The sequence below is a fragment of the Ictalurus furcatus genome, chromosome 19 (assembly GCF_023375685.1).
Source record: "Ictalurus furcatus strain D&B chromosome 19, Billie_1.0, whole genome shotgun sequence".
Lineage (NCBI taxonomy): Eukaryota > Metazoa > Chordata > Actinopteri > Siluriformes > Ictaluridae > Ictalurus > Ictalurus furcatus.
The window spans coordinates 22,760,477-22,788,396 of record NC_071273.1 but is presented as its reverse complement, the minus strand read 5'-3'; the positions used below and the strand labels follow the sequence as shown (position 1 = coordinate 22,788,396).

The window sequence follows — 27,920 nt, the reverse complement described above, 5'->3', positions numbered from 1 at the left end:
TTATTAGAATATATATATATATATATATATATATATATATATATATATATATATATATATATATATAATTACTTACTTATTAATTGCATTGCGTTATTATTCTTATTATTTTTTCTTTTTCTCTCCTTGTTCAAACATGCTGCTTGGATTTATTGTTGGTGTGCCTCTTTGTTACTTGAAGCTGTTTAATAAAGATTGATTCCGATTTATTTCTTTTAAAATCTTAATAAAAACACACGTGGTCATGTTCTACAAACTACAAGAACTCAAACCCAGTCCATAAACGGGAAACAATAATGTGAAGAAGAGAGAAGGTTAAACAAACTGCATATCCGGTGTGACCGGAAACGAGCGTCGCGCGGGGTAACCGAACCGACTAAACACGGGAGAGTGGACTTTCTGAAGAGGGTACATGGTATCATTCGCTTTTTAGTGATTCATTTAAAAAAAAACAAAAAAACAAACAACCTTACATATAAATTATTTATGGTGGGGATGCTGGTACTGCTTTACGGAGCTAATGTGAAACTTTTTTTTTTAATCTGAAGCGGTTTTGTATTTGAATAAATCTCGTGCTAGCTAGCTAGCTAGCTAATTCACTAATTCACCAAACTAGCTAGCATGCTAACACGGTCAGGACCTGCACGAGCACGTGAAATGGTAGATAAGTGACTAGATTTTTCTGGAAGTTTATGGAAACTGAAAGAGTTACGCAGTGTCATGTAGATTAGTGTATTATATAAGTTATGGGTTGTATTGTCAGTGTGATAAAGTGTTAAACACTTAGCTAAAGTTAAAAAAAAAAAAAGACTAAACTAGCCAGCTCTCAGAGGCACTTGTTCGTTGATTTTTGTACTAGTTAACCAGCTACTTAACCAGCTAGTTAACAAGTTAATCACCTGTTCTCAGCTACAATAAAATATAAAAGCAGGAAACCCTTTCTTGTGCTCTTTCCCCGCTTACTTTTCTGCCTCTCAATTCCTCTCTTTTCCCTTATCACTTTCTCACTACCTCTGTCTATCATTCTATCCTTCCTTCTACCTTACACAATCTCTATCCCTCCATCTCATACAGCTGTCCTCTCTCTCAATCCTTATCCGTTATTATTATTATTATTATTATTATTTTTACTTCTTCTGTCATTCTCTCCTCGTTCTATCTAAGTGCTGTCTCTTCCCCTCCTCTCACCCTGTCCTTCTTTCTTTATTCTTTCTGTTCATCCCCCCTTCATCAAGTTGCATTACGGGTTACACGGTCAAGAAACCGAAACCCGACTGCCACGATGTTGCTCGACGCGCAATTTGACATCGATGCCGTGTTTTTATTTTTGTTTCTTTGTTTGTTTTCCCCCCCCCTCAGCATGATCTGATGTTTGACTCTGTTTGAGATCCTGAAGACCTGCTGCTGAAATGGCCAGCGTCGTCGAGAAAGGTTTGACAATACGATACGATGCAATTTTTTTTTTTAAATACGTTCGATTAAATGTTTAAAAAAAAAAAAAAAAAAGAAGTGAGAGAGGAGATACAGAGACGAGCTGCTGATTGTGCCAGGAGTCTGGTATGGAAACACCTCATTAGTGGAGTCTCTGTAAAGCAGAGCTCGTTACAGACGTGACGGTGACAGACAACGCCACCTCGCAACACAACACAACACAAGGTCATTAGAGTCTCATTAGAGGGATGCTGCGGTGTGTGACGCCAAATCCCAGGTTTCCCTGCTCTGTAATCATGAAGCGAAAAGCATTAATACTAGAAAAACGTGGATATGAGTTATCCAAAGAAAAATAAAACCTATACGTGATCCAGTTAGCGTATACACTACCGGTTAAAAGTTTACACACACACACTCTTTATTTTTATTTCTCCACATTTTATAATACTAATAAAGTCATCAAAACTCTGGAGTAACACAACTGGAACTATGGGAATTATGTTGTGATAAAAAAAATTTTTTTTAAAAATCCAAAATAATTTAGTATCTTCAGAGTAGACGCGCTTTTCGCCTAGAATTTCCAGAAATGTCTTCTTGGCGTTTTCTCACCAGATTTCTTGAGGAATTTCCCTGAGATGCTTTTTAAAAAGTATTAAAGGAGTTCACACCGACGCAGGACTCGGCTGCTTTTCGGAAATATATTTCGCTCCGAGTCGACCGTTTAAAATTTTATTTATTTATTTATTTTAAAATAAAACGTTAGTTTTAGTCTAATGAAAGAAATGAATACGTCGGCACGATTATATTTTTGTCTACGACACCGATTTCAAACATTTTACACCACATACCCCTTCAGATCAAAAGAAACATTTCAGTCGAGTGTCTCCAAAGTTTTAACCGGTGGTGTAAATCTTTAATGATTGATGGTCTTGTAGGTGTTTTGAAGCACCGCCCCCTTCCCCACAGCTCATGATTAGTTATTTGTCATCCATTGTCACCATCAATCCTGTCTCCAGCTTGAAAGCTGTGGTGTCCTTGCTTTCTGCTTTCTTGTGTTCATTCATGTGAAATAAAATCTGTCGGTACACAATATGTTTGACTAACATTAGACAGCTGTTTCTGGAGTTTTTTCTTCATCACCTGGGATCTAAATCTACATCCAGTTCTGTAAAGCCTCTTCGTGACGATGCCTAGTGTCAACGTACGAATAAAGCCGAACGTTAACTTTACCGCCGTGTTGCAGAGGAAGCTCGGGCCGAGTTGGACTCGATCGAAGCGGAGTTGGAGTTGCTGGAGCTGCAGATCTCCGAGCTCCTGGAGAAGCAGGCCTCTCTAACCTCCAGGAAAAACAAACTCCTGAAGATTCTCGGTGGCTCGTGCGACCCTGCTCAGCCCTCCGGATCCACGAAGCCGTCCAAACCCGCCTTCGGCAAAAAAGACCTGCAGCACTACGAGGAGTCAGGTGAAAGAAATACCTGAAATTGAATTGGCGGTTAAATTTGGTCACTCTTTTACGACGATAGTTGTGTTTTCTGTGATAGATTTCTCGTGGTCAAAAGAGGTTGAGCAGGAACTGGTGAACGTGTTCAAACTCCCCAAGTTCCGACCGCTTCAGCGAGCCGCCATCAACCTCAGCATGTCTGGGAGAGATCTATTTTTGGTGATGCCTACAGGCCGCGGCAAGAGCTTGTGCTACCAGCTACCGGCTGTCTGTTCTAAAGGTATATGGGGGAAAAAATACACAATTAACACGTGATCTTCAAGATTAAGTTTGGTGAAGAAATTTTAAATGAGTTTTTACATTTAATCTAAACACCAATAGGAATCTCGCCTAGGGTGCCAAAATGGCCAGAGACGGCCCTGCTAATATTTGCTTGTCTGTCAGGTTTCACGCTGGTCATCGCTCCGTTGGTGTCTCTGATGGAGGATCAGCTCATGTATCTGAAGTCCATTAACGTCCCTGCTGTAACTCTTAATGCTTCTAGTTCAAAGGTTAAAACATATAAAGATTTCATAACATCATCTCTAATTATCATCATCAGAGAGCATTGTCCGCTCATTGTTGCCTTTTGGCTTGTTCAGGAGGATTCTAAATCCGTCATGGCAGGTATGATTGATAAAAACAGCCCCTTCAAACTGCTCTACGTCACTCCGGAGAAGATCGCCAAGAGCAAACTGCTGATGTCTAAACTGGAGAAAGCTTACAATATGGGTCTGCTGGAGCGCATCGCTGTGGACGAAGTTCACTGCTGCAGTCAGTGGGGTCATGACTTCAGACCAGGTGAGATGATTTTTTTTAACCACAAGAATATATATATATTAGTCTTTCACCCCATTGAAGTCAGAAAGTAGGCTTGTCTTTCACTCTATACATAGCCTTTCTCAAAATCAATTACAGCTGGAAAGCAGAGACAAACATGCTGCATTACTGACCCATAAATTATTATTGTACAATATAATATTCACTGTATCACTGATTAATCCTTACTGACGATCCTTTCTGTGACTCAGATTACAAGCTCCTGGGCATTCTCAAACGTCAGTTCCCTAAAGTCCCACTGATCGGGCTGACCGCCACGGCAACCAGCAGCGTTCTGAAAGACTGCCAGAAGATCCTTTGTGTTCAGGATCCCGTCACACTTACAGCACCTTTTAACAGGCCTAACCTCTATTATGAGGTATACACCGTTCTTTCCATTTCACTTCACAAATGTGATGCATCCTATTAGTTATTCCGGTTCACGTCTAAGAATCGTAAATAAAAAATAAAACACTTGGAATAGGAAAATAAGCAACAACGAGGGGTGTGAGGAAGCTACTGGAGGTTCTCTTGATTGTTTTCCTATAATGGTATGTCCCGCAGTGTTTTATTCTGTTTATACCACAACAATTTCCCATAGAATATATATATATTTTTTCTTTTATTGACGAGCAGTATGTTGTACTTTTTTTATCCATTTAATGTGAACCATCTATGAAACAAGCGCCGCTTATTGTATGTGTTACAGCTGATATAAACGGTCATTCCCCTCACAATAGCCTCTTTTTCTCTCGCACGCTCTCTCTCTCGAGGTTAATAAGACAACGATACACAGCTTGTCACGTTACAGCAAAACTGCTAAAAAAGCGCGTACATTCCTCCGTCCTGACGTTACATCTTTAACTCTGACTTGCTAGAGTCGCACCTGTCTTGTTTTCTTTGTATTAATTGATTCATTTATTTTACAGGTTCGGTTTAAAGACAGCGAAGGCTCGACTAAAGAAATTGCAGCGCTGATTAAAGGAAGATACAAGAACCAGTCAGGTACACGTGAAGGAAGTTGCTCCCGAACAACGTTTTTAAAATGACTAACAACGGGGGTCACAGAGCTCCGACACTGGAGACTCCTTCCATAAATGTTAAATAAACGTCTCCTTTTAGAGAGAACTTCACCATATCAACAATGACAAACTGTGTATGTGGAGCGTCCGCCGCACGCAAAAGTCCACATTTTTTTTTAGTATAGAAACGATAATATAATAGAACCTGCCGCCCTTTAACACTTTCTGACCAATTACAATTGAGAATTCAGCAACACAGTGGTGTAAAGTTTATTCATATCTTTGCCTTCCAAGTAGGCATATTTTACTAATGCATGTCTAAAACAATCATGAACAGTAAAAAAATTTTAACGTCTGATTAAATATGATGAAATGAAGGACATTTTCTGTCTCTTTCCACCCCCGCCCCCCCCCCCCCCGCCCCCCCAATACAGGAATAGTGTACGTATTCTCGCAGAAAGATGCAGAGATGGTGTCTACAGACCTGCAGCAGGGAGGCATCCTGGCCCAGCCATACCACGCAAACATGGAGCCTTCCCATAAGACCCTGGTGCATCATCAGTGGTCTAGCAAAAAGATTCAGGTACAAACTCTGGTTACATGAAGGTGAGGCATTGGCCAAATGAGAAGTGGGAATGAAGCAGGAATAAGTAGGACTTTATTAAAACAAAAACAGTATATACACACAAAAGATGTTTAATTATACCAGCATAGAATATGTCATTTATTATGATGATCAGTAAATAAGGCTAAATATACGTGTGTGATTAATATTTTAGAAGAGTTAAAGCAGCCTATATCCTGAAACCGTACACCGTCACTTCGGACCTGCCAACGTCGCACGTTAACATCAGAGTACCATGGGTTTTGAAATAACTCAGAAATACGCACAAAGAGCAGTCTTCAACCCCCCCCTCCCAAATAAAACCAGCAGATGAGCCAATTGACATATGAATCTGAAATTATTCGATCGTCGTGTAGGTGTTTTGAACTTCCTGATATTAAATCCTGTCCGCTGTAAGCCCCGCCCCTTCCCCTCATCTCATGTTAGTAACACTTTGGCCGGTGCTCTCCTCTCATCTCGACTCGACGATCTGTTTTGAGTTCGTTTACGTGATCTAAAATGCAGTATATAGCTAACATCAGTTAACTATATTTATTTTGGGATGCACCTAAATTTCAGCCGTGCAAAAATGGTTCAAAAGGGTGCTTTCGACATGGGAATTTTAATTAAAACTCATTTAAATAGGGAATACAATGAAGTTTTACTTTTGTATTACATTTCTAATGGTAATGGTGATAATTAGAAAGTGATGAAACAGGCTGTTTGCTCTCCTGCAGTTAGTCAGCAGCAAAAAACATCAGCCTTGTGGAAAAGTTTCACTGTTTCCATGAAGGGCATTAGACAAGCAGTTTGTAAAAGGACTTGATAAAAAATGTACTGTTTTCTTTAGTGAACTTGCACATGCTTCTCTTCTTTAGCAGTTGTTTTGTGGAGACGAAGCGTTTCATTTGATTAGCTCTATTAGTGTTCAGCTCAACTCGATCCTTTACGGTACATCCCTCGCATTGACTCAGGAAGTGGTGATTTGTTGGGCCAAGAGTTAGAAGCCTGCAAAATAGAGCTGTGAAATGAAGACCAATTTACTAGGAAATGTGTTTAGTTTATGGGGTATGTCGTAACCTTCATTTTGTAACAAGCCATGCAAGTGTCAGCAGGCTGTAATACAATATAACGCTGAAAAGTGCAAAATTTAAGTCCAAAACCTCGGTTTGTTTATTTTTTTTTAGGTGGTTGTTGCTACGGTGGCGTTTGGAATGGGCATTGACAAAGCAGATGTGAGGTTTGTTATCCACCATACCATCAGCAAGTCCATGGAGAACTATTATCAGGAGAGCGGACGTGCAGGTACGCTTCTGACCTGCAGAGCTGCAAACGCCTACGTTTTAGACCTAGTGGCTACAATCTTAAAAAAAACCAACAGAGCTGCTAATCATTAAGTAGTGTTTACACCAGACATCTATTTTCTTACTGTTGCTTGATGCACATTTAGGGAGGAAAAAAAAGATCACACATATGCTGCATCCCAATTCGCCTACTTGTACTAGGCACTAAAAGTCTGTGAAGAAAAAAGTCCATAGTTTCGAGCGTGCAGCAAAAGAGCACGCAAGTACGGGACATACTAACACGTCACGTAATGGAAGATAACGCTTAGTTACGCACGACGTCACTATAAACAAACCCCTTGATGCATTCCAGCTTTTCTTCATTCATTATTCCTTATATCATTTATACTAGATCTGTTTTTTCACATTTCATTTACACCTCTCTAAAACGCGTCCTTACAGGCGCCATCTCCCTTTCTGATCTTGTCAAACCGTCGTTTAAAAACGCGTGGTCGCTGTATCGGCCAGTCAGGAGGCAACTTTACATGAGCCACAAAACTCCTCTTCATCCCTCGCGTGAGGAATCATGGGCAATATTAGCTGAAAAAAGGAAAAGAAAATTTACCAGAAATAGTAATGGTCTGCACTTACATAGTGTTTTTTTAACCTTGTTGTACAAAGTGCTTTACACTGTGTCCCATTCACCCATTCACACTCACACACCAATGGTAGCAGAGCTGCCATGCAAGGCACTAACTTGCCATCAGGAGCAACTTGGGGTTCAGTGCCTTGTCCAAGGATACTTCGGCATGTGGAGTCACGTGGGCCGGGAATCGAATCGCCAACCCTACAATTAGTGGACAACCCGCTCTACCACCTGAGCCACAGCCGCCCATAGTGGACCATCTGGGTACCTCTGGGATGCTTATTTCAACATGCTACTAATTGGTACACACTAATTCTAATCTCGGACACAATTTAGGATGGATAGTAGGCGAATCGGGATGCAGCAATACTGTTGATGTGTAACTCTGCTGAAGTATCATGTGATTAGTTCGTTTATGTCCTATTATTAAAACTCTGGCTGATATTTTCCTTTTATGACTGTAATAAAAAAAAAAGGAAAGACCAGTATTTCACACTGTAGCGATGATCCGATCTACAAATAATAAGTCCGTTGATCACCTGTAGATACTTCTGTTCTCTACACGGACGTTCCGCTATGGTTTTTATGGTCGAATAAAATTTTTCTCTCTGCTGCTTGGAGACATGCAGTACGTTTTCAGAGGCTTTTTAAAAGAATGTACTGAGATACGTAATGTGAAGCAGTATTACGTTGCACAGTTTTGGTGTTTGTACCTCTGCTGCTGTTTTTAGATCGCATAACATAGCACAATGCAGCGCGTTCAACATGTGCGAAGATGGAGATAATTCAGATCGAACGACTAACGTACGTCTGCTCTCGTAGACGTAGTCCTGTAAACCAATAAAAGTGGAACCAGCCCTTAATAAGATACGGCAGACATTGCTGTTTAATGTTCATTTGTGTTGAAATGTGAGAACAGTGTGTGATGTGTGTTTGACTCGAACCGAATTTGCTTTTGTTTTCAGGGAGAGATGACGGTCCAGCAGACTGCGTTGTGTTCTATGGGTTTGCGGATATTTTCAGGATCAGCACCATGGTTGTGATGGAGAACACCGGCCAGCAGAAGCTTCAGAATATGGTGGCTTATTGTCAGAACGTGGACAGGTAGTAGTAGTAATAATAATACGTGACTACCGTTAGCACATACGGACCAGCTTACAGTTTCAGGAGCACGTGCTTTTGTCATTGCAGTTGAATTAAAGTCCTCTATGTAGTATTATGACGGCAATTCGGGACCTTCGTTGTAATAACGTTTGCGCTCAGGTGTCGGCGTGCCGTGATGGCGGTTCATTTTGATGAAGTTTGGGACGATGAAGAATGCAACCAGACTTGTGATGTCTGTCGCCATGGCAATGGTGAGAGAAATGTTCTGTTTTTTTTTTTTTTTTTTTTTTTGGGTCCAAGTAGGATAATTTATGCCTCACACACCCATGAAAATGTTTAAACCTTTGTTTCTGTTTATTTACATTTTGACTTTAAACAAAACTGGCAATTCCTAATGCACGATTGTTTAAATTAACAACTGCGATAGTAATGCTACTAATCAAAAACCATGTCTTGGACCGAAGTGAAGGAAAACCTGACGTTTAAATGATGAAATTTGTTAGCAAAAATAAGTCCGCTAGATATCAGCAGCTGGTTATCGCTTGTATCGACAGCTAGTTATACAGTTTTCGGTTTCTAAACGGAATTTTCTTTTGCCTGTGACTGTTTTAACAGATTGGATTTTCTAACTTTTGAAATGTTTCAAGACCTGAATTATAAACAACTCATTTTCAGAACCAGTATATTCAAGTATAATTATAACTTTCGTATTGAAAACATCACACGACACTTTGTGACAAAGTCACAGGTCATTGTTTTGAGCCTGCTTTCAGTACAGTACAGTACAGTAACTGGTCCATGTCTTCGTGCCAGACTACATCACCATGGACATCACCAAGCACGCACGCGAGGTGGTGGACATCGTAGAGTTGGCCGCGTCTCTGGACGAGAAGATGACCCCTCTGAAGGTGTGCGATACCTGGATGGGGAAAGGCAGCGCCAAGATCCGTAAAATGGCCAAGGTCACGACCCTGTCACGCCTGGAGGTGGAGTCCATCATCGTTCATCTCTTACTCCACGGCTACTTCAGGTACTGCTCGATCTCGGTCGCTCGTGAGGAGGATAACACGCAGCGACAAAGTTTTGAACGTTTTAGGTGCGCTGAGATTTCAGAAATGTTCAGAAACTACGGCTTTAACTCTCGTCCCTGTTTTGTTTTAAAGCGAAGATTTCAGCTTCACGCCGTACACGACGTACTTTTACCTGAAAGCAGGACGTAAAGCTGGCTTACTGAAGAGTGAAAGCCACACTGTAACGATGAAGATGAGGAGGAAGGTGTCTACATCCAGCGCAAGTGTAAATATTCCTTTTATTCCTTTTTTTCATATATATATATAATAAAATACAGATGGGTAAGGTCTCTTTCTTTTACCTTTTTTAATTTAAACCTATTGAAAATTCCTCTACATTTCAATCAGGATATTTAAATAAATGATACCATTTCACCGTAGATCAGTTTGTCTTTTATACGTAACTAATTTTACTCACATGCACCTGTAGTTGTCTCCCCTCCTTTGATTTTAGGACCCGAGATTTCCTCTGAGGTTTATCATATCTAATCGCATCTAAATATCATTTATGAGCACTAACAGATGTTTTTCTTCAGCTTTGTTCACCATAAACCTACTGATAATGGGTTTGTTTAAATAAAATTAAAAAAAAAAAAAAGACGATATTGACATTTGCCTTGTATCTCTTAGCACTGTTTACTATGGAGATTATTTTGGTGTATAATTTGCAATAAATAACAAATAGAAGAAGATTCACAGAGAAAAGTAAGTGATTCACAAAAAAAAAAGGAAAAAAATTCACGAGAGACGTTTCACATGGGGTTGCCAGGTCCTCCTCTGTTGAATTAATGCACAAAAAAATTGCACAGACCTTCTTCACGCATTTTGTGACCGAAAGTGCGCTAGTATGAGTTATGGCTCTGAAATATGCCAAGACTCTTCCTGCTAATAAAAACGGCACATGAGACGAATCCATATATGAATCTGGAATGATTGACAGTTGCACAGGTCCATTATTAACAGCCGCCTCCCTGAAAGCTCTCGCATTTGACTGGTGTTCTCATCTCGACACGATTTTCCCACATGAAAGGTACAGCGTCCTCGCTTTCGGTCAAGTACATATTTAACTGGACAGTAAATCCTTGACGCATCACTAGGTGGGAGTGTGTGGTATTAATTATCTGCCCTGTGACGTCTAATCTAGGATTAGGCTTTGTGTGCATGTTTAAAAATAATTACCACACAAGATCAAGAACAAATGTGCATTAAATGCCTAATGCTCCCTGCAGAAGCTTAACTTTGTTCTGGGAACAGTCCTACTTTATAAATAATATGAATAATATTCAGCCCTTCTTTACTATTCATTTATAATTTTCCCAAAGTGATGCCGTTTGGTTGAGTTACCGTCTAATTTCAGTACAGGATGTAAATCTAAAGACATGTTATTTTCCTGAAACTATTATTTTAATGATTTATTTTGCACAAAGGTCATCAAGATTGAGAATCAGTTTGTCCCCGACATTTGGACATGCTCTGGTGTGGATTTCATAAAGGTTTGGTTCATTAAGTTCAAGAAAAAGCTAGATTTATTCAGCCGTACCCCTCATGCTCTCCAATAATCCTGACTGACCTCTATAATGCTAGCCTGAGCACCGTAAAAAACGCAGAATAAGGAGGAGGTGGAGAAATCTCAGGCACGCCAGTGAGGCAGTGCAACAGGCCGTGATCGACATGAACAAGAAGAGAAGTAAAAGACGACGCCAACGGCAAGCACAGAGACAGTACGTTCAGAGCACGGTGTGCGGCTCGTGGGACGTTAAGCCTGTGTTTAAAAGCAGGAGCAGACGCTTTCGCTACAGAGACAAGCAGGTGACTTCATCAGCAGGGCACTTTGTCCCAATTTGAGGTGGAGGTCTTCTCAATTTCAGTCGACACACTTCGGTGGCCTCTGGAGTATTATCCACTGAATCTGCACTGTTTTATGGGGACTCTGTTTCACTTCCCAGAAATGACGAGGCATACAGACCAATACAACATGATCTATTAGTGCTCTTCCTGCACTCGGGACTCAGGGGTGGACAAATCATAAATCTATCTGCTAACCCACCAGGCAAATAAAAGTGCAGAGACGTGCTGCCGAGTCCCATGTTCTGATGTCAGGAAATGTATAGTAATGTAACCGCATACGATGAGCTAGTTCGCTAGTTAAGTGCATTAATACAGGTTAAGAGAAATGATGAGTTTATGGCCATGTAGGAAGTCATGTTGGCCAACATTTCAGCGAAGAGCTGTGGGGTTCTTGTCTCGTATCGCACGTTTAAAAAATGGCGTTACTGTTTAACTATGAGAATTATGTGTGGCATTAAATAGATGTATGGACGGACCAACTAACTACTTAGTTTACTTGGTTTACTTACTTTACTTAACATCCTTTACTTAACTTTCTTTGCTTACTTCCTTAGCTTACTTTACGTACTTTACTTAAATTATTTTATTTAACTTACTTTGCTTACTAAACTAATTTAATTTACTTTACTTACTTATTTGACTTACTTAACTTACTTAAATTATTTTACTTATTTGACTTACTTAACTTACTTTACTTAAATTATTTTACTTATTTTACTTACTTAAATTATTTTACTTAAATTACTTTAAAATGAGTTAAGTAAAGTAAATAAAATAAGTACTTACTTTACTTATTTTACTTAAATTATTTTACTTAAATTGCTTTACTTACGTTACCTTACTTACTTTACTTAATTTATTTAACTAACTTACTTGCTTTACTTTATTCTTCAAGGAGAAATTCGAGTGCTACAGCAGCAAAAAGAAAAACCATTATGTACATCAGTGCAAAAGAACATACCGTGGTACAGAAGACAACCTCACATAGATATTCACTACCAGATGTTAGCTGTACTAAAAACAACCAATGAAAACCTGCTTTCTGAAAGTCAGTAAGGAGAGAGTTTTTTTTGTTTTCTGATTGCGAAACCTACGTGTCCCTGTAGCATCTATGAATTAAAACGAACACCCCAGACAGGAAACCTGCAACTGATTTGTCTACCCCTTGAGCTACTTACTAATAGAGATTATTTCAAATGCTTCTTTGTGCAGGCTTTTTGGAAATTCAGTCCATGTTAAATGTTGTATTGTAAAAGGCTGTATTCTCTTTTTCAGTAACGGCTTATCTCTCTGCCCTCCCTCAAAGACACGCTGGTTAAAAAAAGCTCTTGTGCTGCCCACAGGTCAATCTGGCAGGAGGCAGCGGAGATAAGAGTAGAGCCAAGCTAAAACCAAAAGAAGGAAAAAGACCTGCTGAGAGTGCTGGGAAAAACCCTGTGGCCAAGAAAATCAAGAAAGAACCTGTTCCCTAGTCCCATGAGGAAAAAGAGCCCAAAAGTACAGTTATTATTACACTATTTTCAAATTCGCATGAAGATGTTTAGTCAGGATGTCCAAAAAAATATCTTTGAACAATTCTTTGTCTTGCTTGTCCATGTCTGTCGCTTCCCCTAACATCGTGCTGCACGTCCTTGCTATACGCGTTTTCATAACCCTCCCATCCCCACCCCCCTTTTTGCTAATGCAGGATTGTGGATTCACTCGCATGGGAAGATTACAGGGGTGTCTAGCATTAACACCTTGCATGGATCACTAATCCCATGTACTCATAACGTGTTGTCCGTCTTCACTACCCCGTTACCAAATTACAGATTCATAATGTCCTCCGTTTCCTCAGATTGACCAATCAGCTGCTGAGCTCCCGGAAGAAACTTGCGGATGCTCAAAGGACGTCAATACTGATCAAAGTGCAAATGGAAATTTAATCAAAACGAACACCGACCCACCGAACCCGGAGAGGAGACTTTCCACAAATCAGGAAGACTCCAGCTCTTTACAAGCACCTGAAAGTAGCCAGCCGTGTGTAATCGAAGTGAATGTAGAAGTGACGGATCAGGAACAGACAGGCGTCGCTAGAAACGGCGTCCAAGATCTTAATAAAATGACCAAACGACAATTGGTGCCATCTAAAAGAAGACGACCGCCGTTTTCACCTCCGTCTTCCAAATTGGTCCTGGCCAGCTGTCCATCGGAGACCTCCATCGTTTCTGCAGCAGCCCTGGAAGAGCTGTGCGACCTTCGCAGCTACTACAGCAAACAGTTGAGGAGGATAAACTACGCTTCCCATGAGCAGCTGCAGGAGTCCGGTTCAGGAATGCTGACGTGTATAAGAGAGCCGCTACGAAGTCTCCGTCTCCCATCCAGTACCACGATAGCCAAAAGGGCTAGAAATTTATGGACACGTGTTAGTATGAGAAGGAAACTTATCCAGAGGTGACCATACTTACTAATTTGGTTATAAAAATGTCAACAATTATGGAAGTCACCTCATTTTTGAAAACGATTTGAAACCCCTCGCTTCAGGAAAGTTTTTTTTGTTTTGTTTTGTTTTGTTGCACTTGTTGAAAAAGATACCGATCAGTGTTTAATTTCTGATTTATGTTTTAAAAAAAAATGTTTTTGTTTTATTTATTCTGGTGTTAAAAATATAAATATTAAAATAGAGTAAAAATATGAGCACTCTAGTACAGGTTTATACCACAGCGTTATTGAATTCTGGCTTCTGATTGGTCAGAGATTGGTGATAGATTTTCTATATCTGGCAGTAGTATAGTAACCGCTCATTCATAGGGACTTGTGCGGCGGACGCTCCAAAATAAACAGATTAAAAGAATGTGTGTGTAACTTCTGATTACTGATTGAGGTTTTCTGTAAGAACACTTGAACAGTAATATTCAGAGGTAAAGCTGTAACTTTAGGTCTTCTGGACAGAGGACTTCACGCTTCACGATTTCTCAGTTGGGTTTTGTTTTTTTGGTCTTATTCATTTCAATAGAGCATAAAAGGCTTGTGGGGGAACACCTGTTTATAACTGCTATAACATAAGTGATAACAGGAATTAACTTGTTTCCTGAATGTTCCACAACTTTAATTGTAACTGTCGTTCTTAAATAAATAAAAATTGTATAAAAAAAAAAAGTCCGTTTGTTTTGTGATGTGTTCTAGGAAAATAATCAACTTTGGGGTAGTTAACAGTAACTTCGATTCATCATACCACTTCATCATTAATTATTTTCCTGTAAACACACACCTCTGAGTGTTTTCTTCCTCTTATACCACATCAGTTCTCCAACAATTACAATTTTTAATTTATTGGAAAATTCCAAGACGTACACTGTTTTATTAATATTATTAATATTATATCCTTAACCAATTGGTTAAGGATTTTTAAGAGAGCCCCATACAATCCAGAACCTAATATTTATCTATTATTTATTTTTACAGGGTTTTTGTTCTCAGTTAACGGTATTCCCTTTTCTTCTTCTTCTTCTTTTTTTTAAATAATGCCCAATAGGCTACAATGTTTGTATTTTGACCAGGAATAAAGTTTCAGGGTTCATTGGTACAGACACATTGGCAATTATTTTAGATGGTGTGATGAAAACAGCGCTTAATTTTACCAACATGAAAATGCAGCACTTCTAGTCTCCAGTAGATGGCTACAGAAACAAAGAAATTATGTTTCTGTCTGTATAGATAAACACCCCATTGGGATGCTTTCAGTATAAACTGATGGAGGAAAAAGTAATTTTGTTGGACCTTCATTATTTTGTCATTTTGACATTAGTAATAGACAAATGAAAGGGACAATGACATTAACTATTGTTAAAACCTACCATACACCTCTTGTAGCCACCAGTAAAGAATGTTCAGTTGCTGCTGTTGAAGGATCCGATGCAGTTGCCGGGCTTTAGCAGGCTAATGTAATCTCTCTCTCTCTCATTCATATATATATATACACACACACAATATGTATGTATGGGTATATGTGTATATATGTATGAGAGAGAAAAAAAACAATAAAACCACCCACAGGTGAAGCGAATAACATTTATTATCAATGGCACCTGTCGAGGGGTGGGATATATTTATTAGGCAGCAAGTGAACAGTCAGGTCTTGAAGTTGACGTGCTGGAAGCAGGAAAAATGGGCATGTGTAAGGATCTGAGCGACTTTGACAAGGACTAGATTGTGATGGCTAGATGATCTGGGTCAGATCAACTCCAAAACAGACGGTCTTGTGGGGTGTCCCTGGTATACAGTGGGTAGTACCTACCAAAATTGGTCCAAGGAAGGACAACCAGTGAACTGGCGACAGGGTTATGGGGAGCGAAGGTTAGCCCGTCTGGTCCGATCCCACAGAAGAGTTACTGTAGTACAAATTGCTGAAGAAGTTAATGCTAGCTATGATAGAAAGGTGTCAGAACACAGTGCATCACAGCTTGCTGCATATGGGGCTGCTTAACTGCAGACTGGTCAGAGTGCCCATGCTGAACCCTGTCCACCACCAAAAGTGCCAACAATAGGTGTTTCTTTTACATCATATAGAGTCTATTGTAGGCACTTTTGGTGGTGGACAGGTTTCAGCATGGGCACTCTGACCAGTCTGCAGTTTGCAGTGACCAGTTTGCAGACCAAGTACACCCCTTCATGGCCACGATATTCCCTAATAGCTGTGGCCTCTTTCAGCAGGATCATGCTCCCTGACACACTGCAAAAAATGTTCAGGAAAGGTTTGAGGAACATGACAAAGAATTCAAGGTCTTGACTCGGCCTCCGAATTCCCCAGATCTCAATCCGATCGAGCGTCTCTAGGATGTGCTGGAAATACAAGTCCGATCCAAGGAGGCGCCACCTCGCAACTTATAGGACTTGAGGTATCTGTCACTAAGAAGTTATCAGCAGATCCTTTAACACTCCTCCAGAGGGCTTGTGGAGTCCATGCGTCGATGGGTCAGAGCTGTTTGGTGGTACAAGGGGGACCTGCACAATATTAGGCAGGTGTATAAAGGGTTGGTAAGTCTGAAGATTATTGAGTTCCAGGTGAAGTATCAGTGGAACACCTGAGATCAAGCACTTTCCCCAATTTTCACACTAACCCAGCAGGAGAATTCCAGGATCTATATCCTCAAATGACCTGTGATGTATTCACCTTTCATAAGGTTATTATTTTATTTTATTTATCTTGTATTTCACTATCAGAAAATCTTCTGGGTAGAGCCATCCAAAGAACTGTTCAACCATTCAGAGAACCCTTGGGGAACCATTTTCCCTAATCATTCATGTATAAAGCTAACCAGTATAGTTCACTGTCTTCTAGTGAACGTTTGTATATGTTAATGTTCTTCATTACCATGAAGGCCAGCCATATTATCTGTAAACTTGTTTTAAGAGTGGTTTGGTTTAATTCCTCTTACTCCAATAGCTGAGCTTTGCAAACTGTGTCAGAATGTTCTTTCTAGGGTTGGGCAGTATGACGATATAATACCGAAATTGCGATAAGTTACACCACAGTTTTAGCCTAAGATTAAATTCCCATCGAACAACATTCTTAATCTTCACTGTCTTTTCAATGTTTTTCAGTTTTCATCAGTATTCTTTAAACCAATATTCTTGTAGAATGTGCTCAGACAGTGAAAACTGAGGATTCAGTGTAACACGTAGTATCGAAGAACAAATATGAATTGTGTGTGATTTAATTGCGTGTAGGAGCATATATTTCATCAGGTACAGAATTCATGTATAATTAAGCTTTTAATATAAGATTAGTAATAGAATTATAATAGAATGGTTCATTAACATAACGTCCACCGTGCATCACAATACTTTCCAGCTTAACATAGCTGGTTGGTAAATGACATGCCTGGAACAACACACTAGCAGGATCATGCTAATTGATGTAATTAAATTTAATCAATGTTGATTGTCTCTTGTGCCCACTTTACAGATCCTAAGCTTGTTGTTTGTTCTAATAATTGCGTCACAATGAAGCTAAACAAATGAAATGTATATTAATCCACATTATGTATACATTTTTGCTATTGTGTCTGTCTTTTTTTAAACGGTTTTTTGTTTTGTTTTATGTTTTTATGTACCCCTTTTAAACCAACCCCTCAACCCAAAAATGTTTATATATATATATATATATATATATATATATATATATATATATATATATATATATATATATATATATAAAACATACAGTACTGGGCAAAATTTTTAGGCACCCTATTTTTTTTTTTTAGTACAAACTTTGTTGCAGATTTTTATTTGATGACTTCGAGTCAGTACAAAAACATTTTAGATTTCCAAACATTAGTTTTCCAGCACAAAACTAAACGTTACAGAAAAATGTTTGTAAGTCATTGAAGAAAGCGGCGTATTAAGTGGTAAGAGACATTTTTTTAGACAAAAAGCCTAGTCAAGGCTGCTGGGTTTCGCTGCAAAAATAAGACGCGAGTGCGACAGTCGAAGTCTCCAGAAGAACCGTGTCTGGTTCTGTCAGATACTCAATAAACCTTACAGCTCATTTCCTTATAAAACTGCACTCATTCTACCTGAGACGACTGTTTTTTTTTTGGTCGTCACACCAAATATTACCTTCGTTTCATTTATTACTGTTTACTGCTCTTTATAATATTTTTTTTAATGGAGAAACATTTAATTTCATTATTTTTGAAGGCATCCTTGCTCTACAGCATTTCTTTACATGTGCTTAAGACTTTTGCACAGTACTGTATATTAATACCACTCCGAAGAGAAAAAAAGAGAAGGAAAGAAAGAAGAATCGAAAGTGGAAAAGGATAATTAATTTTATATATAATATATAATATGAATGTACGTGTATATTTTTGTGTGTTTATATTTATATATATTTATTTATATATAACAATACACAGAATGAATGTTTATATCTATCTATCTATCTATCTATCTATCTATATATATATATATATATATATATATATATATATATATATATATATATATATATAATGTTTTTTTTTTTTTTTAACAATACATACAGGAACAAATATATAATTCTTTAATTTTAAGAATACAATGGGAGGGAGAATTTTTGAGCATGAATGACAGCTACTTTTTAGCTACCGTTGACCTTTATCTCCTTGTCTGTGCTCTAACTCTATTCAACTATTTAAATTCTCACATATTTAGGAGTTGGCTCTTCTAAACACAAACTTTTGAGAGTTGACAAAAGCCAAGCTCAGGTCTATTTGTTATAATATGTCTTTAAGCAGTGTTGTCTTGAACTCAATCACAAACTGTCTGGCAGTCCTAATGTGTTTATGTAAAGCATGAAACACTGACCTGGGGATTTGCAGGCAAACGTCTACTTTCCCTCTCACTTTGAAACACATCAGCATTCTTATGTTGAGGTCTAAGGTCACTGATTTGCCTGGAAACCACTTGTCACTAAAGCGACAGTGGGCAGGAACTCCAAAGGAAAGATAAACAGTGACATCAGTAACCTTTGACCTGTCTGAACAATCTTGCTCAGCGTCTATTGATCCCAGAGATTCTTTTAGCTTGGTGTGCGAGTGTGACAAAATTCTCACAATGCATTTTTTTTTACATGGTTGCCATTCGACGATTGGCTGCTGTGTCCGAACAGAAGAGAACATATGAACTCTTGGATTATTCCTTTAGTCATTTTGGGCCAGTGAACATTTCAGGATAACCCAGCATGTCTCTTAAAACTCCACAACACAAACAGACAGCTGAGAAGTTTGTTTAGAGTTTGAAGGTAAGACCTGTGTTTCAGATATTATTCGCTTATAGTCTCGAATGTTCCTGAATGAATTAGAGCATTCATAATGTTTGGTGCTGCACCAGTTCTGACTTGTTAATGGAACATTTCAGCAAGGAGCTAAATCGAATAATTGTAAGTGAAAACGTTGTTGGAAACGTGTCTCTTCTGTCTGCCAGGTTCTGACTTATTTATGTGGATCTCGTCCTCCTGCTTTCGCTCTTCCAAGTGAAAAATGAGAACAGTGATTTTGCTGTTTTGGATTTTTGCTGGGGTGGCTAACACTTTAGTGCTTCAGCCGAGTAAGTACTGAGAGCAATTACTTGGAGACAAATACATAAAATACAAAACAATATCTGATTTTGGGGTTCCTCTGGTTGTTTTATGCTTGTCTAACTTAAACAAGACAAAAATGCTTGGATTGTGTCCATTGGGAAATAATTTTCTCTCATTCCCAAAGCTTTGATTTCATTTCCCTTGGGTTGCTTTATTCCCTCCTACAGGTCTGAATGCATCAACTCTTCAGCACGTGTCTTTGGAGGGTAAGACCTGGACTGAATGGAGTCCTGATCACCTCCTGCAACCTCTAGCAGTGGGGGAAGTAGAGCTAAAATGGGAGAAAGAGCCAGGAACCCAGATTACTGTAACAATAAAAGAGGAAGAAGAGACTGATCTTGTACACTTTCAGAAAATTGGGGAAGCAGAGGAGGAGCAAGGAGAAAGCAATGAGGGAAAGCAAGGCCATGAGAAAGGACAGGATGTAAGAGTGGGTGAGGAAGAGAATCAGGGTGTAGATCAATCCGTAGACACTCCCCTTGCTATTCTCTCTCTTTCTCAGTATTTCTCATCCACCATCATTCCATCTCTGATCACCACACAAGGTCCTGCAGACATTACACGGATTAATCCTGTAAAGGACACATCTGTGCTAACGACCAATGAAAATAGCACACATGAGAATTCTTCATTGGCTCAGATTGAGAGTTCCGAAGAGAATGTGGATGCTGCTCCCACGGCAGTGGCGGCCAGGGCTGGCCCTACTGCCATGAGCTTACCCAGCACCTTCAAGCCCAAACCAAAGACTAAACTTCCAAAAATCAAAGACAAACAGATATTGCAAACAAAGAAAAACAAGCTTCAAACTAAGGAGAAAAAGGTGAAGGAGAAGAGCACCAAACCTCTGATAAATGCAAAGCAGGTGAAAAAATTAAAACAGGAGAAAGATCAGCTGACAACTGCCCCACACTTTCCATATTTTGAAGATCACTACTGCCCACCAGACTGTGCTTGTTACGGGAGGTGTGTCTCAAATACAGCTTTACATACGCTTAGTTTAACTTCTGTAATGTCCAGTGATTTTTAAAGTTATGTGTGTTGTCTTGTTCCTACAGGTTGGTGCAATGTTCAGACAAAGGATTCGAAAAGGTTCCCTATGGTATTCCATACAATTCCCGCTACATCCTTCTTATGAACAACCGCATCGAGAGCATTCCGTTGAACCTGCTTTCAGAGTATCTTTCTATGGAGTTCTTGGTACTGAGCAACAACCGTCTGGTAGACCGTTCCATCGAAGGTGCCTTCGAAGGCATCCAGGCACTAAAGAGGCTGTATTTGGACCGGAACCTACTCCAGAGTGTCCCTACTGACCTTCCAGCCTCGCTGGAGGAGCTCCGTCTGGATGGGAACAAATTGAAAGTGATGTCCGAGGTGGTCTGGTTTCGCTGCCCTGGCCTGCTCATTCTCAGCTTGAGCAACAACAGTTTAGAACGTATCTCATCGTCGTTCCCTGATGGAGTTTTGTCTCCACTAAGCAGCCTTCGCACTCTCAGCCTCTCCCACAACCGTCTTACCTCTGTCCCCTTGCAGCTCCCACTTACCCTTCAAGAGCTTTACCTCCGTGGTAACCTCATCCAACGTTTCCAGCCAGGAATTTTTCAGGGCAAAGTACAGCTTCAAGTGCTGGACCTCAGCGCCAACAGGCTGACCAACAAGGGTTTGGGCAAGGATGCACTCATCAATGTCACCCACTTGGAAAGTCTCAACCTAGAAGGGAACTTCTTGAACCAAGTCCCTCGTCACCTTCCACACTCCCTAAAGACCCTTAACTTAGAGGGGAACTCCATCTCGAGCATCAGCAAGGCCACGTTTCTCTCACTTCCACACCTGGAGCACCTTGGCCTGGCTCGCAACAAGATCTCCAAGGTGGTGCCTGGAGCATTTCGGATGCTTCCTTTGTTGCACCAGCTGGATCTTAGCCACAACGTGCTTCAGCAGGTCCCACGTCAGCTCCCGGCTTGGCTCGTTTATATTGCGCTCAACCATAACAAGATTCAGATGATTCCACGTGATGCATTCTGTTCATTCAAAAACTCAGAAGCAGCCAGAAGTCGTCTGGTTAAGGTGCAGCTGGAGCACAACTTGGTAGACTTGGGCAGCCTGGACAGCATGACTTTCAGCTGCCTAAGAGGCTATCAGGTGGTGCACTTTTCCTGAAGCTGCACTCCATAGAAACAAAGGTACAAACTGATATAAAGCAAAAAACTAACATAGGCAGCTTGAACTCAAAGGTTCAAGTAGGAAAGGCTGCTAAAATACCGTAAATGTACCAATTTGCTTCTTTCAATACTGATTCGGTCTTAACCAAATGGATTCAGAAGTACAGGTGACAGTATTCCTTGGGTACCCCCTAACGATGACACAAAAAGTTGCAGCAAGGAGACAAATTCTTTGTTTCAATTCTGTTATTAACATACTTTTGTCGACCTGGCTTCAGTATGGCTTTCTCATTCTGACCTGGCTTTCTCATTCTGTCCTTCTATGAACGATCCAGTGTTCAGAAATGATCAAATACAGCAAATCTGTTTCTCATGATCAGTACTGGAAATATCTGATCAATTTGCTTTCTTTTTTTTTTTCCTGGATGGAAAACATGCTTGGCATTACAGCAATCATCAGTGCAGGGTATCAAAGTGGGGGGGGGGAAAAGCGCACGGTTGAGGGTCTGGAAGAGAATGTGAGTGTTATAAGTGTTGTTTTTATGTGCCAGAATAGAAAAAGATAAAGATAAATCTGGACACTATGATGAAGCCTGGGTTCAACTTCCAAGTTAAAATCATCATGCATTAACAATTAAGATTGAAAAGATTGAAATAAAGGCAAGGGTAGCTGAGTGGTGAAGGTGTTGGGCTACTGCTCAGAAGGTCATGAGTTCAAACCCCAGCACTGCCAAGCTACCATTGTTGGGCCCTTGAGCAAGGCCCTTAACCCTCAATTGCTCAGAAGGATGAATGAGATAAATGTAACCTGCTCTGGATAAGGACATCTACTGTAAATAGTAGTAAACTTTATAAAATCAGCTGCTTGTTATTAAAAATTTTTTTCCAAGATATCACAATATCTCAGAAATGTATATTGTATTTTCACATCATTTATCATGATATCGATATTATATTGTGATATCAGCCAGCCTTACTGGGTAAAATTATTTTTGGGTAAAATCAGCTTTCAGTGACAGATTTTAAGCGCAGTATTAAGAAGAAAACGACAAAATACTCATTTATTTCACAATTGTATAATTACACGGGATAAAAACGTGAAGACTAGAACTGTGTTTAAGCAGGTAAATAAACACCTCACAGTACCGTCAAGTTATTAGTAGTCGCACAAAAGCAGATCCAGAACATTTCGATTGGGGTGGCCAAGGTGGTCCATAGAGCTAATGTGGGGTGGCTTGTTTAAAAAGTGATACTGCAAAGAAATTTTGTGTGAGGTTTTTTTTTTTTTTTTTTTTTTTTTTTTTTTACTTATACACCTTATTCATCCATCCATCCATCTTCTACCGCTTACTCCTTTTCAGGGTCACGGGGAACCTGGAGCCTATCCCAGGGAGCATGGGGCACAAGGCGGGGTACACCCTGGACAGGGTGCCAATCCATCACAGGGCACACTCACATACACACTCACACACCCATTCATACACTACGGACACTTTGGACATGCCAATCAAACTACCATGCATGTCTTTGGACTGGGGGAGGAAACCGGAGTACCCGGAGGAAACCCCCGCAGCACGGGGAGAACATGCAAACTCCACACACACACACACAGGGCCACGGTGGGACTTTATACACCTTATTGTCCTTTATAAATATAAAATAAAATTCAATAAAATAATAACCCAAATCTTTGCTTTTTGTCCATTTGCCTTCTCATTAGCTAGAGCCCGTCTGGTGTTACTGTGGATTTGAGTTCAAATGTCTAATAATTAAAAATAATAACCCCGCTTGACTTAGGAAATGATTTTAAAACGGATTATAAAATGAGTAAGAAACTAAACGGACAGAATGAGCTGCTTTACTGTATTGAATAGAGCGATTACACAAATCCAGCACTAGATGGCAGGAGAGCATGGCTTTTTCTTTCTTTCTTTCTTTCTTTCTTTCTTATTTATTATTTCTTTCCATGGTCATATTCAGTATTAGTGTACAGTATTAGTAAACACTTTCATAGAAAATAGCAATCAATATTATATTACTGGATGTTTTCAGTTGTTTTGAGAAAAAGTCTTTTCAGGGTTTCAGTGTTCTGTTTCAGTGCATGCAGTGTGAGCACACACACCTTCTATTCTGGACTGCTTTTCAGGTGTGTGTGTGTGTGTGTGTGTGTGTGTGTGTGTGTGTGTGTGTGTGTTAATAAACTTTCACAAACCACAAGAAAGTGTTGAGAGAGCTTGATTGCAATGCTAAGATAGATAGATAAAGAGAAGGAGAGAGAGAGAGAGAGAGAGAGAGCAACAGTTTGTGAGTCTGGTGAATTCCATGTGTCTAATAGTGATGCGAAGCTACGTGGCAATGTGAGACAGCTGTAAAGACGGAGGAGGGAGCAAAAGAATGGCAGAAGGGGAAAGGAGGAGACAGGAGAGAGAGAGAGAGATTTGGGTTGAAGGTGAAGAGCTGCTCCAGGGCTTCCCTCTAATCCAGCAGGACCCTGACCACTGCTCTCTCTTTCTCTCTCTTTCTCTCTCTCTCGCTCTCTCTAATTATTTCCGTCACTCAATTCATGGCATGCTTGGACATGTGTTGAAAAAGGATTATTAGGGATGAAAACCAAGACCTGGAGGAGAAGCTGCTGTACAGACACCCAACCCCAGTTGAGTGTTAGAGATTAGTCAGAATAAAAAAATGAATTCGGGTCAATAGATACTCCTAAGAGTCCGAGCATCACTCTTCTGGCCGTGCTCTCGTCCTGGTTTCGATCCCGTGAACCGTTCCGTCCCATGGTGGTTTGGCCGGGTGTGTTCTTTTATTGAATTCAGACCACGTGGACCAGCCGTCCCAGCTCACATAATGGCTTGTCATAGTTAAAGAATGTCTAAGGGGAAAATTGGAAGAAAAGAAAAAAGAAAAAAAGAAAAGAGGGGCAGGAAATGAAACCACACCCTGGAACAGAACACAGAAACGAAGGATGAATTTTAAGCCTGAGAAAAAGATTTCTTTTCTTTCTTTCTTCCTTCAGTAAAACGACTAATCTTGCTGTTTTGTGAAGTTTTCCTTCAGTGCACTTCATCCGTATTGTGTCTACTTCTTTTTAGTGCGCGTTTTTTTAAAAATGTACCTTACATATAATATTCGGCTCACAAAGCAGAAAACGACTTCAAACTTTACAGTTTAAAAGGTTTCTTTCTTTTTTTTTTTCTTCTTTTTTTTTGCAGGAAATTTTAGCCAAAAAGTGCACGAGGTGTTGCTGTTCCAGGAGCAGCAGTGAGGTGGCGCCTGAGGCAGGGAAGAGGAGAGCAAGTCAAACACACACACACTTTTACACACACGCATACACACACTTTTACACACACGCATACGCACACATACACACAAGAGACAGGACCATGGGAGCCAGACGGACCTCAAGGTTCACGCACTCCCTAGTTTGAACACACACACACACACAAACACACACACCCACGCACGCACGCACGCACATTTGCATGTACATACACACTCATGCTGTAAACTCTGAGATTTCTGGTTCTTTTTTAACATTGTTTGGTAAGGTGCAGAAATGAAGGGACGTACATGCATGCACGGTGCACAAACACACAGCATGCACACAAATCTCTGTGTGTATATCCTTAATTGCTCTTTTTTTTTTTCAACACACACACACACACACACACACATTCTGTATATCTCTGTGGAAAATGAGAGCAGAGGCTCCACAAGGGGGCTTTGCTTTTCAGGACAGGCAGAAGGTGCCAGGGGATCACACACACACACACACACACACACATATGGAACTTAGGACTTGTTACCTCATTTATTCATTAACACATACAAAAAGCTCAAAGACAAACATACAGTACATTTAATCATCTTAATTAAAGATTGTATTTAAAAAAAAAAAATCTAACTTTCTTGTTATTTATTTATCTAAGTGTTATTAATTATGTGACTTATTATTAAGCCACTGCCAGAAATACAGACGTTTTCACATTTTTCTTTGATATAACAGTGCAAATTGTTGCATGATGTCAAAATGTAAAAGTAATGCAGATTAAAAAGCTTTGCAGACTCTGACAGTTTTAGAACTTCATGTAATTTTACGTTGTTGTTCTTGAATGTGGGTTTAATACAAAGTTGAATGCACAAGTTTACTAAATTATATATATATATATATATATATATATATATATATATATATATATATATATATATAAAGATGTTTTATGTTAATAGGTAAGCTAACTGCTTGCTTTGACATTGGTCATACCTTTTAAATACCTCTTTTCAATATATTTATTAACCTTGTTAACATTTAATTATGAATTATTAATGATTTCTTCAGTCCGTGATTCAACTACATTAACATAAATTAGCAACAGCAACAAAATACTACTATTACTACTACTACTACTACTACTATTACTACTACTACTGTTACTATTACTACTACTAATACTATTACTACTACTACTACTACTACTACTATTACTACTACTACTACTACTACTACTATTACTACTACTAATACTACTACTATTACTATTATTACTACTACTACTACTACAGTTGCTACTACTACTACTACTATTACTACTACTACTACTACTACTACTCCTGCTACTACTACTATTACTAGTACTGTTACTACTACTATTACTATTATTACTACTACTACTACTACAGTTGCTACTACTACTACTACAATTGCTACTATTACTACTACTACTACTACAGTTGCTACTACTATTACTACTACTACTTTTACAATTACTTCTACTACTACTACTATTACTACTGCTTCAACTACTATTACTACTACTACTACTACTATTTGTACTACTACTTCTAATACTACTACTTCCACTTCCACCACTACTACTACTTCTACTACTACTGCTACTAGTACTACTACTACTAGAACTACTTCTACTACTACTACTACTACTATTATTAATACTACTACTTCTGCTACTTCTAAGACTACTACTACTACTACTACTTCTATTACTACTTCTACTAGTACTACCTCTTCCACTACTACTAATACTACTAGTACTACTACTACTATTACTATTACTATTACTATTACTACTACTACTACTAATAATAATAATAATAAATGACAGTATGTTCCTAAATGTTAATAACTTAGTGAATGTTTGCCATTTAACAGCTGAAAACATGTTCATCATTTGCTAATGCAAGTTTGTTATTTGAAATATTTTGTTTATTAATTAAAAAAAAAAATCAGTTAAAACAAGTGTTAGTTACTTTGCAGATTTGTTCATCTTAACTTATCTGTTAAACAATATCAGTGAAAGGAACCTTAATGCAAAGCATTAAGGAATAATTTGTAAACGTCCAAGCATAGCAACAAAAAAAAGTACAGCTTCTTACTTTTCCCTGCTAAAATATAAGGGGGTACAAACTTTTGCAATCACTGCAACGAAGTTGAAAATCCTATCAATTTCAGGTTTCAGTCAGCCTCTGTTTCAGCTGTTTCAGTACAAACAAACAACAGCAAAAAAAAAAAAAACCATTAGGTCAGATAGTATAGATAAGTTGTTACAGGTCAAAGGTGAACTCGCTCTTGTGCTTCCTGCCAGATTCTATCCCTGAACATCACTGATGCGAAGTTATTGGAACCCCCCAAGCATTCAGGTGTCCCTTTAAAAAGCTAACAAGTGGTCTTTACAAGCATTCCAAGCCACCATTTAAACAGGTTTTGTGATTTATAATAAATAGTTGAACCGAATCTCCACAGGAAGTCTTCTCTGCTGTACTTCCTGTTTCCATGGCTCTGATTGACTGTGTAACAGGAGACCACGGGGTGGCTGTATTGTAGAGAGTCTATTTAACACGCAAATGCAGAATCACGAAATGCTGCTCTCACGTTGGCGTGGTGTTCTTTCCCTGATGGAGACAATCTGCTCGAGGACGCGGTGTTTCCTCTGGAACAGACGTTACCTAAGCAGGCTGAACCATGGGCTTGTTTTTTTCCTCAGTCATTTCGCTGTGGAAGAGTCACAAGCTGAGTGGAAAACAGCCCTCTTAACAGTCTGCGTTCATGACGCAGCTTTTTCAAAACACTTTGTTATATGTTCTCCAGCTGAGTTGCATCAGTTTGTAAATTTCGCAGGTTTTTGCACAGTTGGTGGTTTACCGCAGTGTGTATACCCTGAGTCATCGTATGATTCCTGTCTCACCCAGTGCTGGCAAAGTGGTGACTTTTTAGACACCTTTAGTGACTTTATTTCAAAACAAAGTCTAGCGACAAATACAGTGAATTTTTTTAGCTTACATCACATCTGTTGGTTATACGAGGTTCACTTGACCCACCAGCAGTC

The 27,920-nt window shown here is 39.3% G+C and overlaps 2 protein-coding genes across 5 annotated transcripts; both read left to right on the top strand.

Annotated features, from left to right (window-relative positions):
• The first annotated feature begins 201 nt into the window (after nucleotides 1-201).
• Nucleotides 202-13,277, top strand: recql (RecQ helicase-like). Of its 4 annotated transcripts, none has more exons than XM_053650487.1 (18): nucleotides 285-408; nucleotides 1,360-1,431; nucleotides 2,675-2,893; nucleotides 2,973-3,152; nucleotides 3,317-3,423; nucleotides 3,514-3,712; nucleotides 3,943-4,109; nucleotides 4,660-4,735; nucleotides 5,187-5,335; nucleotides 6,544-6,661; nucleotides 8,251-8,389; nucleotides 8,549-8,640; nucleotides 9,203-9,419; nucleotides 9,553-9,685; nucleotides 10,887-10,952; nucleotides 11,044-11,268; nucleotides 12,651-12,804; nucleotides 13,145-13,277. In XM_053650487.1, the coding sequence occupies exons 2-17, from the start codon at nucleotides 1,410-1,412 to the stop codon at nucleotides 12,777-12,779; spliced, it is 2,238 nt and encodes a 745-aa protein (XP_053506462.1). In that variant the 5' UTR covers nucleotides 285-408; nucleotides 1,360-1,409; the 3' UTR covers nucleotides 12,780-12,804; nucleotides 13,145-13,277. The 4 variants fall into 4 exon arrangements, with proteins under 4 accessions (XP_053506464.1, XP_053506462.1, XP_053506465.1 ...); XM_053650488.1 differs by having other exon boundaries at nucleotides 348-415; XM_053650489.1 differs by lacking the exons at nucleotides 12,651-12,804; nucleotides 13,145-13,277 and adding an exon at nucleotides 12,203-12,642 and having other exon boundaries at nucleotides 202-408.
• A 2,979-nt stretch (nucleotides 13,278-16,256) lies between these two features.
• LOC128623148 (podocan-like protein 1) lies at nucleotides 16,257-21,948 on the top strand. The gene is made up of 3 exons (XM_053650035.1): nucleotides 16,257-16,260; nucleotides 19,582-20,377; nucleotides 20,470-21,948. Exons 1-3 carry the CDS (start codon nucleotides 16,257-16,259, stop codon nucleotides 21,569-21,571), a joined length of 1,902 nt encoding a protein of 633 aa, XP_053506010.1. The 3' UTR covers nucleotides 21,572-21,948.
• Nucleotides 21,949-27,920: the final 5,972 nt, after the last annotated feature.